Source organism: Martes martes (genome assembly GCF_963455335.1).
Source record: "Martes martes genome assembly, chromosome: X".
Lineage (NCBI taxonomy): Eukaryota > Metazoa > Chordata > Mammalia > Carnivora > Mustelidae > Martes > Martes martes.
Window position 1 is genome coordinate 106,725,656 of NC_137897.1, and position 18,030 is coordinate 106,743,685.

The window sequence follows — 18,030 nt, forward strand, 5'->3', positions numbered from 1 at the left end:
TCATTTTTAATTACAGTTTCCTTCTACAATATTGAAATGAGCTTCTCTGTGTTTGATGAAGAGCCAAGGATCCCTATTACCAGTGTTGTAAATGAATTTGCAGAAAATTGGGTAAAATAATCTTTTAAATATTTATGGTACATATAAAATATGTGAATATATCTATATCAGGGACTGAGCAGATGAAAACTCGGCTTTACTTTTTTTCTACCCATAATACATTTCACACCTAATTGGTTTTGATTTTTTTTCGCTGCAAATTTATCCACTCTGTGAGTAACACCGTAAAGATGTATGTGGTCTCTCTTTCATAGCGCCAATGCTGAAAGCTTTTATGGGATGTTATTATTTTTAATTTGTTTAGAACTGTACATTTCCCTCCACTGACACAAATTCTGAGCCTTTGCCAAATTTTTCCTGTTGGGAGAAAAGTAGCATAGACTACTCTCTGTAAACAAATTCTGACCCTGAAGTCTGAGACTCAAGAGAGTCAATGTCTTCTCCCTGTATTGACTCCTCTTAACAGTCTGAGGTATATTTGTTCAGGTTTTTTCTACCTGTGATAACACTGATGCAAGTCTGTTCTTTGACAAAAATAACTGGACTCATACCATTATGCTGTTCTGCAGCTTCCTTTTTCTCACGTAACCATATATCTTCGAGCATATTCATGCCGCAGTGTTGATCTATCTCATTTACTTCAAAGATACCAAGGATTTCACTAGATGGTTATAAAGTAATATATATATATTTTTTAAATACAGACATCCATTGGTGGACTTTTAGGTTGCTTTTATTTTTTTTCTCTATTTAGAAAGAATACTGACAGTAATGCCCTTGCAATAAATTTTGGGGACACTTGAGTTTTTCTATAGAATAAATTCCCAGAACTAGAATTGTTGGATCAAAGGACATGATCAGTTCACATTTTAATAACTAGAGCTAAGTGGCCTCCCAGACAGGTGATACCAATTTGCACCCCACTAACAGTAAAAGATCATTCTGTTTCCTCTCTTTGTCCATCAGCATTTCTTTGCAAGTGTATATGACATGATTATAAGCACTTGAAAGTGGGGGCATATATTTGTTCACTAGGTCCGCCATAACAAAATAAGATGCACTGGGGGATGTAAACAACAGACATATCTTTTCTCATGGTTTTAGAGGCTGGAAGTCTAAGATCAAGGCATTGGTTTCCCCTGAGGACTTTCTCCTTGGTTTGCAGATGGACCATCTTCTCTCTGGGTCCTCACATAGCACGCGCACGCGCGCGCGCACACACACACACAGACACACACACACACACACACACACCAGAGAGAGAGAGATATCTGGGGTCTCCTTCTCTTATTACAGGAACACCAGTCCTATCAAATTAGGGTTCCACCCTTTGGCCATATTTAGCATCAGTTTCCTCCTTTAAAGGCCCTACTTCCCGATATAGTCATTAGGGAGTTCGGACTTCAACGTATTGAATTTGGGGGGGGGGACACAATTCAGCCCCCAAACAGAAAAACTGAGTGAAGCAGATGGAAATGTTGAACCAACCCAAATAATAAATGAAGCTTAATGATGACACTGTCTCTGGTAAATTTCCTGGCTTAAGATAGAGGAGTGAGAATACTAAACCTGGTATGTTTTATCTTTTACAGTTGAATTCTGTATTTCAGGACAGTGAATTTGCTCTTGCTAATCTGGCTATTCAAACCAAAACCAGGTATGTGAGTGTCATTTATTGTGGGTCGCAGACAGTTTGAGGGATTCTGGGTATGTTCGTATCCAGGGGGGATTTCTTTTCTTTTCTTTTCTCTTCTCTTCTTTTCTTTATTTTTCCTGTCTGAGATTTAGGGACTGCATTTTAAGTTGCACCTTCCCTTCTGAGTGTAGCTTCTCTTTGGAATAAGGAAGAAATTTCTATCATCATTGTAGGGTGTAAAGCCAATGGGAGAACAAACAGAAGGAAATAAATTGGGGAAATGGTTGAATTGGATTCAATTACCTTTAATGCCCTTCTTAGCTTTAAAATGCTATGATTCTGTGACTTTGGGGGAAAAAATCCTTCCTTAAAAGGATGAAAGGCAAGGGATGGCCAATGGTGAAGATTGAGAAGACCCTTTATTTTCCAATAATGCACTTTCAAGAGTTAGAAATTCCAAAGGGAACTTGAAATGTTTAAAGTGAGGAACACGGACTAGTCTAAGACTTGCCTAGGACACAAAGTTGGAGCGGTGATTGCATTGCCAAGGGACGGCATTAAGTAGTATCAAGGAGTGGACGACAAAGAAAAGACATGCTTTCCCCCAACCTCTCCAAGAACTCTGGTTCATGCCTCTAAAATACACCACGTACATCTTTTCAGGCCGATACGTACGGATTTAGCTTATTCATTTTAATGACCACATAGGATTCTTTTGCATGGGTGTGCCATGGTGTATTTACCAATTACCTAGTGATGGACCTTTCCATTATTTCCACCCTTGTCCGTATGTTTGTATGTACTCTTGCTGTACTATTATGGGATAGATTCCTGGAAGTGAGGTTACTCAATGACTTACCACTATTTGGGTACATAGATAATGACCAGGCTTCTGAAGTGTCTCCTTAGAGCCCTAGTATTTGAATTCCAACCTGGGAAGTTCCACTGTTCTGCCTCACAGTTGTCTTTCTTCTGAGCTTTTGTCCTACTGTAGTGGGCACCATATTTCATATATATAAATTTTTTTATGCTTTTGGTACAGAGACACTTCTGAAGGAGAAATAACCATGGACCAAACTGTAGTAAGTAATTTTTCAATATGAATCTACTTGTGACTCTTCTAATACCTGAGTAGATGTGAGTAAAATAGTGCTTCTACCTAAGTGGACACCAGGCCAAGCCCAGCTGTGGTCATCGAGTGTCAACTTACATTACTTTCTTTGGCATCTGCACAAGAACCCAGTAGGAAAACCATCCTCTGATTTTTCTGAGGTCCCCTGTGGGGACTTTTGGAGGCACTTTTTGTGGGCTATGGGAGTGTGGAATGACTTGGGGATTGCCAATGGCAAATGAAATTTCTTGGTTGTAGACATCTTGGAAAGAAGCCCGGTTCTTCCAAGAATGACACAATTTTTGCAAGACTGGCATTCACATAATCAATCCCCTCTTTATTTCTATAGATTTGAAATCAGGGTGTGACCAAACCATCTCCCATCATCCTTGCCCCAATACTCAGTCCTTATTCCAGTGCCTCCAAGCTTTACCATATTAGACTCTGAAAGGATCAGCAAGCACAGACCTTGTAAGGTATTTAAACACAAGGGAAATATTTTGATTCTACAAAGTACAATCAAGACTATCGTGCCTTCCAAATTATCTGCCACCATTTAAAATGCTTTCTGGAAAGAGCTGAGTCTGAATTTCTTTTTCTTTTTTTTTTTTAAGACTTTATTTATTTGGTGGACAGAGATCACAAGTAGGCAGAGAGGTAGGCAGAGAGAGAGGAAGGGAAGCAGGTTCCCTGCTGAGCAGAAAGCCCGATGTGGGGCTCCATCCCAGGACTCTGGGATCATGACCTGAGCTGAAGGCAGAGGCTTTAACCCACTGAGCCACACAGGCGCCCCTGAGTCTGAATTTCTTAATTTAATAAATGATAGATTACATGACCTAAGTAAAATTCCTCTCAAATAATAGGTGTCAAAAGCCTGTTGGTGACAATGTGGTCCCCAGAATCAGGCTGCCTGCGTTGGAACCCCTGTTCTTCCCCTTCCTGACTAGGAGACGTTGGGCTACTTAATTAAACTCTCTGTGCCTCAGTTTCCTCATCTGGGGAAACGGGGATGGGGATGGGGATGACAATATTACCATTCCTCATAGGGCTGTTGGAAAGATGGAATGGAATGATAAGTAAATGCTCGATAATCTTTCCTTGTCATCACCATGTTAGGGTCCAGATCCAGAAGGCTCAGACTGTTCCCAGTTCTGACTCATCAGCTGTGTGATACTGGGCAGATCACTGAACTTCTCTGAGACTTAGCTTCCCCATCTAGGAAATGGGGTGATAATCCCTGCATTGCCCACACTACAGGGGTGAGGTGAGGACTAGATGCTTGACTTTTCTGAGTCTGATTTGCAAATGACAAAAATGAGTTATGTAAATGTAAAGCATAATTATGATTGCCATTGTTGACAATAAGCCCTGTACTCAAATGTGATGTTTGTTTCAAGATTTCGGTGATGATGTACTTTTGTTTTGCATTATTTTGGAACAGAGAGAAGGGCAAGGAATGGCTACAATTTCCCATGTACCATCCAGGTAAGAGCTGAGTTTATTCATAGCTGGTACATTTGGTTCTGATTTTCCTTCCATTTAATTCTGTATTTGCAGCATGTTGGTCAGAGCTGTCAGAAGGAAATCAAAGTGCCCGGTGGTTATTTTACAGATGCTGTAATTGGGCTCTTGCCTTCATGAAATAAGTTGTTTCGGTTGGTCATGGTGCAGCCTAGCAGCCTGCATTCTGCCTCTTTGTAGTGAAGAGAAAATGGGGTCCAAAGTGGCCATAATTTGGGGATGGGGGATAACGTGCTTGTTGTCGTCAAAAAAATACTGGAAATACTGAGCAGGGAAGTGGAAAACAACATGGAAAGCATCCTTGGTTCTGTTCAGAAGCGTGGTCCAGCTCCTTCCGGAACACTGGCTGTTGCCGCCCTGCCTGATGCATTTCAGAGAGGCTCACGGGAAGGTCACTGACAAGTTCAGGGTGCTAAGAGCAGAGTCTGTTGCAGCAAAAGGAGAGGTTAAAAAAAGGAGTCCTCTTTAGAGCGGCAAAATGAGAGCTGGGAAAAGACGGGTACCTCACGGAAGGGCAGGATGAGCTGTGGATCAGTGGAGGGGGAGGCGTGGCTTAGGTTGGACAAAGAAATTTTGAGTTAGCACAGGCACATCTAACTTTCAACAGCTGTATGAAACCTAGGAAATGCGTGCTTCAAAAAGACGTACTGGATGGGCGCCTGGGTGGCTCAGTGGGTTAAGCCGCTGCCTTCGGCTCAGGTCATGATCTCAGAGTCCTGGGATCGAGTCCCGCATCCGGCTCTCTGCTCAGCAGGGCGCCTGCTTCCCTCTCTCTCTCTGCCTGCCTCTCTGCCTACTTGTGATCTCTCTCTGTCAAATAAATAAATAAAATCTTTAAAAAAAAAAAAAAGACGTACTGACAAATAGAAATGGAGAAAAAGTCTAGGTAAGCTTGTGACTCTTTTTTTTTTGTTTTAAATATTTTGTTTATTTGAGAGAGAAAGAGGACACGAGCAGGGGATGAGGGACAGAGGGAGCAGGAAAAGCAGACTTCCCACTCAGCGGGGAGCAGGACCTGGGGCTTGATCCCAGGATCGTGAGCTGAGCCAGTCAGCCGCTTAACCAGCTGAACCAACCAACCATCCAGGCGCCCCTAAGCTTAGAGATGCTCTGTAATGAGATGACTGGAACGTCTGAGGACCTCGCTCCAGCCGTTGAGGTCAAGGACAGCCATTCTTTTGGAACGTATATTTTAGTGGACAGAATATTCTAGGGATGTACTAGGTATTTGTGACCTTGGCTAAGTCTCAGCTCCCTCATCTGTGGAATGGGGACCGTAATAGCTCTACTTATGAGGCTGTTGTGAAGGTAAAATGAGTCAAAATACTAGGAGTGAGAGTGCTACAAATGTTAGCTACTATCACCACCATTATCTCCATTATTATTTTATTATAGAAATAGGCCTTCTGCAGAACACATCTTTAGAGACTAATTGAACATGTGCCATTTGCCTTCTTGCAGTAATGATGGATAAATTGGAGACCAGAAGGATAAAAGGTTTTCTCCAAAGTAATAAATCCTGAGTACTCCATCTTCTCTATTAATTAGTATAAGCTCCTAGAGAACGCATGGCTAGTTCATTTTACTTGTTTATTTCATTTTTTAAAGATTTATTTATTTATTTGAGGTGGGAGGGGCAGAGGGATTGAGCAGACTCCCCACTGAGTGCAGACAGACTCAGGGATTAATCTTGTGACCCTAAAATCAATGACCAGAGCCAAAACCAAGAGTCAGATGCTTAACCGCTTAATCCACTGAGCCACCCAGGCACTCTTCGTTGATTTTAATATAATGCAACTGTTGCTGACTGTGCTTTTGAAAATGGGTTTTGAGGGGTGCCTGTGTGGCTTAGTCGTTGGTGGTCTGCCTTTGGCTCAGGCCATGATCCCAGGGTCCCTGCCTCGGGCTTCCTGCTCGGCGGGAAGCCTGCTTCTCCCTCTCCCACTCCTCTGCTTGTGTCCCCTTCCTTGCTGTGTCTCTCTCTGTCAAATAAATAAGTAAAATCTTATTAAAAAAAAAAACAAAAAAAAGAGAAAATGGGTTATGAGTTGTTTGTTCTGCGTATAAGAAAATTGATCAGATTTCAATATGCTGTCTTCCAACATTTCTTAAGATTTGCCTGTTGATAGATGTAAAATGTTTGATATTGATAGACTCCCAGTTAAATCATGTGTGTGGAATTTCAGCACCATGTGCAGGTTGCACTTTGTTGACGTAAATGCAACATCGTTCTTTTTTGCTCTGCTTTTTAGCTATCTTTGTCAGACCATCCTGAAGGCCAGCTCTTCCTTAACAGCCACTGAACTGATTAACAGAATCAAAAGTAAAATACATGGCAACCTCACCCATGGAAACTTCACCGAGGGTCAACTGACGTTATTAGTAAAATCTGAACACGTTGCGGTGAAAAAACTAGGTAATTGGGGGCAGGGGTATTCCATACGCATCCAGTCCCCCTTTTTATTTATTTATTTATATTTTATTTTATTTTTAAAGATTTTATTTATTTATTTGACAGACAGAGACACAGTGAGAGCGGGAACACAAGCAGGGGGGAGGGGGAGAGGGAACAGCAGGCTTCCCGCTGAGCAGAGAGCCCGATGCGGGGCTCGATTCCAGGACCCCAAGATCATGACCTGAGCCAAAGGCAGAGGCTTAACGACTGAGCCACCCAGGCGCCCCATTCACTCCCCTTTTTAGAGAGCTCATAACGCGTGCTCAGTAAGACATCCTGCGATCTGGGGGGAGAGGAGTTGTCTTCGTGTTCCTTTCCACATCCTCAGTGCTCACTTGCCCTTTCCACCTGTTAGAGCTTATGAAAAACACAGAGGGGTTCCTGGAGACCATTGGTCCCCTCTGGGTAACAGCAGTTGCCAGGGCATCAGCGGAGTGGGAGGACTGTCCTTCTTGCATAAATACCCGGAGGCCTGGGGAGTTCCTCATTCCACACAATAATTGCCCGATAGAGGCTTACTGATTTATGGATTGATATAGCCAAGCTAGTCATCTGAGAAAATGATCTGGGTACAGTCCAAAATTTCTCTCACGGGCATCTCTTTCCTTTAATGGTAAAGAGAAAGGCTATTGGATGACTCCGTCCCCTTGCCGTGGCTGCCAGTGGACTGCGGTAAAACCATCGAGCTAAGCCAGATGACATGCAGAGGCATTAGAACACACGGTCCTTGGCAACAAAGTGATCAGGTAGCAGAGGGCAGGCTGTGATTGCTAGCAACAGTGAGATGGGAGGCAGAGAAGTGTAGAAGCCACAGGGAGAGCCCACGTGCAAATGGCGCTGATGGCTGCCTTCAGAGGAAGCTGGGATTCTCCTGGCTCTCCACTTCTCCCGGCCACTGTATCAACACATGAAGGAAAGATTTCCGGAATCAGGGTCACGGACCCAGTGGGTGGTCAGTAGAACCTTGGGACTTATCACACACACTTAGCCCAGGTCACTTCTCCCTTAATGTGACCACACTTGGCAACAAAACCTTGCCCTTGGCACCACCAACAGAGCAGAGCTCCTGTGTCTAATACTGGCGATGGCAGAGGCATTGAGTTTACTAAAACCAAATCCACCCCAGAGTCCATTAGGAAGGGAGGAACCATCCAGAAGGAGAAGTCAGCCTTTGGTTTCCTGTCATTGACCATGGGGGAGTCTCAGAAGGAGGGCAGCTGGCGGGTGAGGACTTCTGAATTTTTGTGTGTGTGGCTTGACCTTTTTTCAAGGCAGATGTAACATTTTTAAAAACTGAGACCAAAAAAACAATCCTGTCAACTTGTGGTTTTAATGAAACGGACTAAGTGTGAGTTTTTCCCAGGAGGCTTACTTAAAAAAAAAAAAAAAAAAAGACAGTATTTCATGTACTTTCAGTGAAGCCTGATTTAAATGGCCTGGTAGAAAAAGTTTCCTTGGGGTGCCTCGGTGGCTCAGTGGGTTAAAGCCTCTGCCTTCGGCTCAGGTCATGATCCCAGGGTCCTGGGATCGAGCCCCGCATCAGGCTCTCTGCTCAGCAGGAAGCCTGCTTCCCCCCCTCTCTCTGCCTGTCTCTCTGCCTACTTGTGATCTCTGTCTGTCAAATAAATAAATAAATAAATAAAATCTTTTAAAAAAAGTTTCCTCTTTTATTGGCTAGTGTTTACATGTTGGGAAATAACGATGGGTCATAATGGATGCCCATGACCCTTGTAAGTGCCTTACGCCCCTTCAAATGCATACATTTTCTCCATAGAGCCAGGAAGGTGTGAAGCCCAGGAAACAGTCTCTAAATACAAAGGGACCTATAAGTGGCGCTTAACCAACCCTACTGAGACAGCCCAAACTAGATGCATAAAAAACAGGCATGGCAATGCTACTAGAACCTGGTACGTATTGGCCAAGTTGTTATTGCCCCTCTACCCTGTCCTTCTCTCACCCTTTGGACCTACTTAAGCATGCACAGGCAACATGAGAGCATTCTGAAAAGATGTTCAAGGAGACAAAAGAGAAAAAGTCCCCCATAATCCCCACCACCGCTGGTTTTAGGTTGGTGTATTTTTTTCATCTCCCTGTTTCCTGTGTGCCTTTAAGTTTTATGTAGTTTTCTGTAGTGGTAATCACTGTCCTCATCTCAATAATGTGATTTACCTTTTCACTCAGTAGTTGATCCAACATTTTTCCATGTTTTATGTTCTTCTTCTTAATGACCATTTCGAAAAATTGCCTCCGAAGCTACCTCGTTGATGGGCCATAATAATTGACTAAATCACCCTTCTATTGTTGCCTTATCATTTTCCTTCTTTAAATCATCAGTCCCTCTTCTCTGACTCTCTGCTGTTAATGGTTTATGCCATTACCTTAAGTAGGCAGACCAGAAGGGTAGCAGGTTTTGACAGGCTTAAAAGCTCTCTGCTGGAAGGCAATATCTTGGACTGGGTCCTACTCGCTTCATACATCGAATCAGTCAGCAAATCATGCTGGTTTTGTGATCACAGTCAGAGCTCGTATGTAACCTTACCTTTCCATCCCTACCGCATGACCCTGGTGCAGACCCTTGCTATCATCCCTCATCTGCTCTTAGAGCAGTCTCCTTGCCTTCCCCCACTCTGGTTCCACATTGCCTCAAGTATGAAGTCCAAACCCTTAAATACGGAGCTCAAGACCCACAGGTTTTCTGTTTACCAAGCATGCCAGCCAAAAACGGCCTTTGGCTCTTGTGGACCCCAGTGGGTACCTCCCTGTGTCTCGGTTCTCCACCTGTGTTATCTGCTCTGTTTCCGGGTGGGAGGGGCCTTTCTCCCGGACCCCGCCCTATTTGTCTGCACCTCGTGTCAGTCGTCCTGGCATGTCCGGGGTGCTCAGTAAATGTGCTCGCTCATCATGAAATGCACCGGACTGAGTTGGATGAGGCATAGGGGAGGGTGGATGTTGAAGGCCGATGAGCTACAGAGGGTGCTATGCTCACATCACAATGATGTGCGAAGCTAGGGACCAAACTCTATCAGGAATTTCCTCTTAAAACGGGGATAAGAAGGGAAAGTGAGGGTAAGCAGCCATGCCCAAGGGCCAACATCTCCTCCTTGACTCTTGCTCCGCTGAACATTGCCAGACTTCATCTCATACTCTCTTGCCTTTTTTACACGTCCTGCATTGGAACCCTCCATTCCCTTGTTCCCCAAGAGCAAAGTGTTCTTCCACTGGGCTCCCACCTTTGCTGTCTGAGCCCAGAGGCTGGGAGTGGGTAGGGGGAGGTATGCCCCGGCTACATTGTGTTCCTTTGTTTGCTCTAAGACTTTTCTGGCCTCATCTTCCAATGAGAAAGCTTTTTGTCCCTCCCTCCCTCCTTTCTTTTGCAGCTCAATCAATATCCAAACTGGCAAATCTCAGTGGGAAAAGCCAAAGTTGAAACAATGCAAACTGCTTCAAGGACTTCCTGATAAGATTGTGGATCTTGCTAACATTACTATCAGTGATGGTAAGTAAGACTGTTCTGTACACATTAATGACATAATGGAACCTTGCTTAGTTGTTCTGCTTGACCTGAGATGAAAGGGTACAGGCAAGCCTCATGTAGGAAAATCTACCTTACAACGATCCAATTTCAGAAACTAGGAAGTTAATGTTGGCAGAGGTGGGAGTGGCCATGCTAAGGTGGGAGTGTCAGTGTTTTTTGCTTTCTAGTGTTTTTTATTTTATAATTTTTTTAAAAAGATTTTATTTATTTATTCTAAAGAGAGAGAGTGAGCGGGTTGAGGGGCAGAGGGAGAGGGAGAAGCAGGCTCCCCATTGAGCAGGGATCCCAACCCAGGACTCGATCCCAGGACCTTATGGTCATGACCTGAGCTGAAGGCAGATGCTTAACCACTGAGCCACCACCCGGGTGCCCCACTATTTTTCATTTTAAAACAGTTTTAACAGGGGGACCCCTGGGGAACTCAGTTAAAAGTCTGACTCTTGGTTTTGGCTGAGGTCATGATCTCAGAGTCACGGAATCAAGCCCAAGTTCAGCTCCGCGCTCATGGGGGAGTCTGCTTAAGACTCTCTCTCTGCCTCTCCCTCTGCCCCTCCCCCTGCTCACTCCCACACACACTCTCTGTCTATTTCAAATGATAAATAAATACTTACAAAAAACAATTTCAGGGCACCTGCGTGGCTCGGTCAGTTAAGTGTCTGACTCTTGGTTTCGGCTCAGGTCATGATCTCGGGGTTGTGGGATTGAGCCCCGCTTCTGGCTCTTTGCTCAGCTCAGAGTCTGCTGGAGGTTCCCTCCCTCTCCCTCTGTCACTCTCCTGCTCTCTCTCTCTGTCAAATAAATAAATAAATAAATAAATATTTTTTAAAAACGGTTTTAATAGGTAATTCTTTATGTAGTTCAATATTGCAAAACCAAAAAAGAAATACGGTGGAACATCTTCCCACTGCTGACCCCAGCCATTCAATAAATATCCACAGAGATATTTCAAGTCTCTATTAGGAAATTCACACACACACACACACACACACACACACACACACACACACGCACCATACAGTACATATACATATACACGTATATTCTTCCTCCCTCCTAGTACACAAAGTATATGCTATCCATGCCGCTCTGCACCTTGTTTTTCTCTTCTACCAATATATTGCAGAAATGATCATTTTAGTATATGAAGAGCTTTCTCATGCTTTTTATCACTGCATTATATTATACTGCATGGATGTGCCACAATTTATTTCCTTAACCTATTTCCTGTGGGTGGGCATTTAAGCTGTTAATAACATTTTATCTTTACCAAACTGCTGTAATGGAGACTGTACATATGTCATTTTGCGTAAGTAGGATATACTTGAAGCATGAATTTCTAAAAGTAGAATTGCTGGGTCAGTCGTCCTTTTGATGGTGTCAAAATGCTCTCTGCAAGGCTTGCTTGGAGCAGCGCATACTCCCACTTGAAGGTAGGAAAGCACCTGTTTTGGGGTACTTTCATCAATGCAGCATGCTATCAGACTTCTGGGTCTTTGGTGATTTGATGAGCAGAAATGGGTATCTCGTTGTGGCTTAAAAATTTTCTTATGAAGATATTCACAGAGGATAACATTTTACCCACTTACTGGGTATAATTCCATGGTTTTTAGTGTATTCACTAGATTGTGCAACTGTCTACTAGTTCCAGAACATTTTGATTTTGATCTCTCCACAGAGAAGCCCCACGCACATTAGCAGACACTCTCATTACCCCCTCCCGCAGCCCCTGGAAACCTCTAATCTACTTTCTTTCTTCTTTTAATTTTATTTTGTTGTAGTAAGAACACTTAACATGAGATCCATCCCCTTGACATATTTTTAAAGTACAATGTTGGGGTGCCTGGGTGGCTCAGTTCATTAAGCATCTGCCTTCGGCTCAGGTCATGATCCTGGAGTCCCAGGATCGAGTCCCGCATCAGGCTCCCTGCTCAGCGGGGAGTCTGTTTCTCCTTCTGATCTCTCCCTTCTCGTGCTCTCTCTCTTTCTCTCTCTCTCAAATAAATAAATAAAGAAGATCTTTAAAAAAAAGTACAATGTGGTACAGCTGACCACCAGAACTTGCTCATCTTGCTTAACTGAAACTTTATCCCTGTTGATTAGCAACTCTCCATTTCCCCTACCCCTGGCCCTTGGCAAGCACCATTCCGCTCTGTGCTTTTGTGAGTTGGACTATGTTAGATTCCCCCATGTAAGTGAGATCATGCAGTATTTGTTTTTCTGTGTCTGGCTTATTTCACTTAGCATAATGCTCTCCAGGTTTATCCTTTTTTTTTTTAAAGTAGGCTCCATGCCCAAGGTGGGGCTTGAACTCATGACCCATGCTCTACTGACTGAGCCAGAAGGTGCCCCATGAGTTATAGAAATTCTTTGTATATTTTGGAGATGAACTCCTTATCAAACATATGGTTTGCAAATATTTTTTAGTAAGTTCGCCTTTCAGTCTGTTGATTGATTATTTCCCTTGTTGTGAGGAACTTTTTATTTGAAGTAGTACCACTTGTTTATTCTTGTTTCTGTTGCCTGTGCCTTCGGTGTCAGATCCATGAAATTGTTGTCAAGATCAAGGTCATGAAGATTTTCCATTATGGTCTCTTCTAGGCGTTTTTGAGTTTCAGGTCTTGCATATAAGTCTAGAATAATTTTGAGTTGATTTTTTTTTAAGATTTTATTTATTTATTTGACAGAGAGAGATCAGAAGTAGGCAGAGAGGCAGGCAGAGAGTGAGGAAGGGAAGCAGGCTCCCCGCCAAGCAGAGAGCCCGACGCGGGGCTCGATCCCAGGACCCTGAGATCATGACCTGAGCCGAAGGCAGCGGCTTAACCCACTGAGCCACCCAGGCGCCCCTTGAGTTGATTTTTGTGTATGGTGTAGCAGGAGGGCCAATTTCATTCTTTGGCATTTGAATTTTCAGTTTTCCCAACATTGTTTATGGAAGAGATTATCCTTTTCTCATTGTGTGTTCTTTGTGCTCTTACTGAAGATCAGTTGATGGTGCATGTGTGGATTTGTTTCTGGGCTCTCTATTCTGTTCCATTGGTTTATAGGTTTGTTTTGATTACTGTAGCTTTGTTTTATATTTTGATATCGAGGAGTGTGATGTCTTTGTTCTGCTTTCTCAAGATTGATTTGGCTATTTGGTGTGTGTGTGTGTGTTTCTAATATATTTTAGAATTGCCTTTTCTACTTCTGTCCAAGATACCATTGGTTAGACTAGTTCAGTGAAGTCTGTTGTCCCTGCAGTGTAGATCTTCTGCTGCTTCTCCTTAGAAGATGCAGGCTTGGGCTTGGACTAATTCTCCCTGACGACCAGGGATGACTGTGGTTCAAGCCAGGTTCTCTCTGTTTCTTTCTTTGATCTCCCTGCCGAGCTTCTGGATGGCGCGCCTCTCTTGGTATCACACCCAGCTGTTAGCCTCCCAATTGCTAGTTGATGGCTCTGTTGTTTTTGACAAAACCTTGTGACATAAATTGCTCCATAGTCTGATTGCATTATATTCCATCCCCTTGACTGGGACAGAGTATTGCCAGTTTTTGAGGCTTTCCCTCATCCTTCTCTATGAAAATATATCTGTCCTATGGGGCAAGAGCTCGGGAGATGGTAGAGTGATGAATGTGTCCTTCACAAGATGCTTCGCCAGAGTTTTCCCTATGGAGCAGGGGCTGTGTGTGAATTTGAGGGGAAGGGGGACTTACCACTGGCACTCAGGAGCTGCCACTGCCCAGGAGGGACCTTCCACAGACCCGAGCCAGAAATATGGGAACTTCCAAGGTCCACTGGCTCTCAAATCCACTCAGAATAGTTCTTCTACCCCAGGGACCTGGGGGAGATGGTAACTACCACTCAGCTACCTAGCCCAGTAGAGCGATTTTTCCACAAGGCAGAGCTCTGGGAGATGGGGCCAGTCCCTCGCTCAAATGCCATGACCTCCCACTGTACTAACCAAGTTTCCATAGATTTTGTTGATTAAATCGCCTCTCAAGTGGTTGGAAGATCTCCCATCAACCACCAGAGACTGTGAATTGTTGTTTTTGCAACACTTTGACCAGTGTAATAGAGGTTGCTCTTGGTGAATTTTTCCCCAACCCCTCCTTTCAGTCTATTCTTAAAGTCCTACCCAACTTATCGTGTTTTGAAAGCATGCCTAAGTTTCCCTCATCGACTCTCAGTCTTTACACACCTTGTCACGTGTAACTCTACCACGTGAATGCCCCCCGTCTCCCCGCACCATGATGACTAGTTGAAAACTGAGGCGCAGGCATTCCATTGCCTTCCAGGACAGCTAGGGAATTACCTTGAGGCAGTGAACTCCTTGAACTTGTCTTCCTTGCAGAAGATGGAAATTTGAGATCCTTGCCAAGGAATACCTAGAAGAATTAGAAAAGTAAGCACAGGTCTGATGGTTTCTGGGTCCGAAATCATAAGTCAGTACACTAGGGAGGGTTGTGGCTTGAAGCAAGTGGACAGCGAGTTACAGAGGTCTGTGTTTCATGCTGACCTCCCTCCTCTGAGCGACACATTTTTCTTAGACACGATAATAGAATTTTCTCCATAGGAGAACAAGTTAAACAACCTTAACAACAAGAGAAGCTTGCACTGAGTTAGGATTTTTAGAAAATTAACTGTCAGAAATCACTTGTTTAAAAAAAATCCACAGAGGATGAGAAGAGTTGCACAGTGGCTGTAATGGATATAACTGAAAATAAATTATCAAGTTTATTAGCTTTGGAGCAATGCTTGTAAGTTAGCTTGATGAAAAATGAGCACAATGTAAGGGAAAGAAAATGCATTCACGTTGAGACAATTTTTCTTTAGCTTTCAATCTTGCTGACAAGCATTAGATATCTTGGTTGGAGAAAAACTTGTCAGTTCTTCCAGTTAAATGCTCATTTCGTGTAACTCCTTAATATTGCAGAGTTCAAAAATTACCCTTATTTCAAAAGCCTGTGGGTTCTTTGCTTTGCCTCGTCTTTGTGACCTCCATAACACTGAAGATGCATCACACTCTAATGAAGTTGGCTGGAACTTTTCACAAAGCTGTCTCCTGTGTGTCCATCCCATGGCCTGGGCAGGATAGTGGATGGTGGAGAGAAAGCAATGTAATTTCCAGGATGTCAGGGAGAAGGACTGTAAAGCACAGAGGTTCCAACCCCAAAACAGTGGAGAAAAGGGACAAAGGCACAGATGCTGTAGTAGAAAGTGATATTAAAGAACACTAACTTTGGACTCAAACAGGCCTGGATTAAAAGCTGGGTTAGAACCTCTATGGCATAAATCCTTAATCTGTATAAAGGGAATAATGTCAGTACCCATAACACAGGGCTATCACGACAATGAAATTGGACAATGTATGTCTAAATGCCTTGTGGTATCTTGTCTCCGAAATGCCCATCATCCATTCATTCCCTCCTTGTCAATTAGAAGTTGAATCAGGGCTGCCTTGTCACTACTTAGCGCAGTAGAATTCAGCAGTGGTGACACTGTGCCTATCATGGGACGAACTTTTAAGGGGACGGGAAATTTCTGCTTCTGTTCTCTTGTATGCTCTCAGTGGGGATTCTTCCTCTCAGAACCCAGACAGCATGCTATAAGGAGCCTGGAAAATGTTCAAAGCACCAGCTCTGCCAAAAATAAGGTAATTTTGTCGCATTGCTGATTTTCTTGGTGTAATTCTACCCTGATGGCTGGATACAAACTACAACATGGAGTTGTTAAGAGATGGACATGAGTTGGTAAGAGATACACAGATACCATAGCTATAAATAATCACCAAAGCATACATTATTAAAATGTAACAAAATCATTAGGAATTGATGAGTCTTGGGTATCATGGGTATCACCATTGTTTTTAATATAATTTATTTGATTAAGAGTTGATATAATTTAATTTTCAATAATGGCTGTGTTTTAACAACCAGCTCACAAAGTTCCCGAAAATTTAACAGTTCATTCTGACAAGTTGACACCAGGCTGGATCCAACATACCACTGAGCCCAAGCCACTGGGAGAGACCATGTGCTGGGAATAGCCTCAAATGACTGACCCCCAGAGGACAGCAGCCCCAACTTGACTGTTGCCTGTGTATAAACTGCCAGCCATGTGAGCGAGCCATCTTGGGCTTCCAGCCCAGCCTAGTCTTCAGATGACTCCAGTCCCAGCTGCCATTTGAGCACAATTGCATGAGAGGCCATAATCAGAACCGCTCAGCTAAAACTGGTCAACACACAGAACCATGAGGGATAATAATGAACTCCTGTTCGAAGCTGTTACGTTAAGGGTGGTTTGTTGCGCGGCTGTACACAATGCCAATACTGACCCATAGGAATTGCTCAATCAATAACAGATGTGATTGTTGTCTTGATGGCTGCAATTATTGGCAGATTAATTATTTCAAGCAATGGGGGATTTATATATTTTACAAGGAATAAGGGAGGATTCCTTTTATTGCTTTTCCTCGAGGACTTAGAATTTTTACACAATGAGTGTAGTTTTGTCCTGAGTTTGACTTAAAAACCATATAACTCTAGCTGAAAAGTCTACAGTTACTCTCCACAATATAGTTATTCTCCCATTCGCCTGTTGTTTACTTTCCTCCTGTGACGGCAGGGACTGTGGGAAGTAAAGTCACACCACCAAGGCCCAAAGAATGACTCCGGGACAGCAGCTCTGGCGATCCCATTTACAGCAAAGCCTGAAAATTTAATAAAGCAATAGAAAGGCCTGTGAATGAGAGCACTGTATTTTTCTTCTGTCCCCTGTCTTATCGTTCTCTCAGTTTCTTTAACTGACCAGAAGACAGACGTACCAAGGACAAAATATTAATTTGGAAGTAATTACAACCTTGTTCAACCTCCCCCTTTCTTCCATCTCAGTTCCTAGGCCATTGTTGGACAGATTGAAGTAATAGTTGAAGGTGGGGAAAATTGAGAGAATCTCAGTGAAGATTGCTTAATTTACATAGACAAGGACAGGGAATTGTTTGCAGAGAGAGAGGGAGAAAGAGGAGGGGGATGGAGGGGACGGTGATGTTTATGGTAATTTCTTTTGTTTTCCCAAACAGACTTGGTTATTTGTCATGTAACCCAGGTTAAATTATGAATACAATCTCTCTCTGGACTTTTTCTCAACGGATTGTATTTCTCGATGGTTTCCATTATATTTTAGTTACTGGACTTAAATATGAGGGCTTTAAGCTGGGAGGGCACCCCAAGGAGTTTAGCTTTCTGTGGGTTATATTGAACTAAAATCTAATTTGTGTTGAATTTGTTTTAACAAATACTGGCATTGTGGTGACGACAAACAGGGGTCTTTCGTTGTAGAGATGCATATTGAAGTATTTATGGATGAAATGATATGTCTGGGATTTGCTTTAAAATAATCTGGGGCGTGGCGCCTGGGTGGCCCAGTGGATAAGGCCTCTGCCTTTGGCTCGGGTCATGATCCCAGGATCCTGGGATTGAGCCCCTGCGTCAGGCTCTCTGCTCAGCAGGGAGCCTGCTTCCCCCCTCCCGCCCCTGCCTCTCTGCCTACTTGTGATCTCTCTTTCTCTGTGTCAAATAAATAAATAAAATCTTTAAAATAAAATAAAATAATCTGGGATTGCGGGAAGGTGGGTGAGAGTGTCGGTAAAATAAGATTAGCTCTTCATTGACACTTGTTGAAACTAGGTGATTCATGAGGTACATGGGGATTCATTATACTAGTCTTTCTACTT

General features: G+C 43.3%; 1 protein-coding gene and 1 pseudogene across 2 annotated transcripts in view; both read left to right on the forward strand.

Annotated features, from left to right (window-relative positions):
- The window catches only part of LOC308337487 (adhesion G-protein coupled receptor G4-like), a 4,895-nt pseudogene extending 3,277 nt beyond the window's left edge, over positions 1–1,618 (forward strand). The window contains exon 2 of the transcript in view: positions 1,607–1,618. The product of the transcript in view is annotated as an adhesion G-protein coupled receptor G4-like (transcript). The remainder of the gene's footprint in view (positions 1–1,606) is intronic.
- Positions 1,619–2,085: 467 nt separating this feature from the next.
- The window catches only part of LOC308337488 (adhesion G-protein coupled receptor G4-like), a gene marked incomplete at both ends in the record, with an annotated part of 72,139 nt that continues 56,194 nt past the window's right edge, over positions 2,086–18,030 (forward strand). Inside the window, 5 exons of the mRNA XM_080795580.1 lie at positions 2,086–2,095; positions 4,205–4,292; positions 6,581–6,744; positions 8,558–8,690; positions 10,161–10,279. Coding sequence (XP_080651706.1) covers positions 2,086–2,095; positions 4,205–4,292; positions 6,581–6,744; positions 8,558–8,690; positions 10,161–10,279 — 514 coding nt within the window. The remainder of the gene's footprint in view (positions 2,096–4,204; positions 4,293–6,580; positions 6,745–8,557; positions 8,691–10,160; positions 10,280–18,030) is intronic.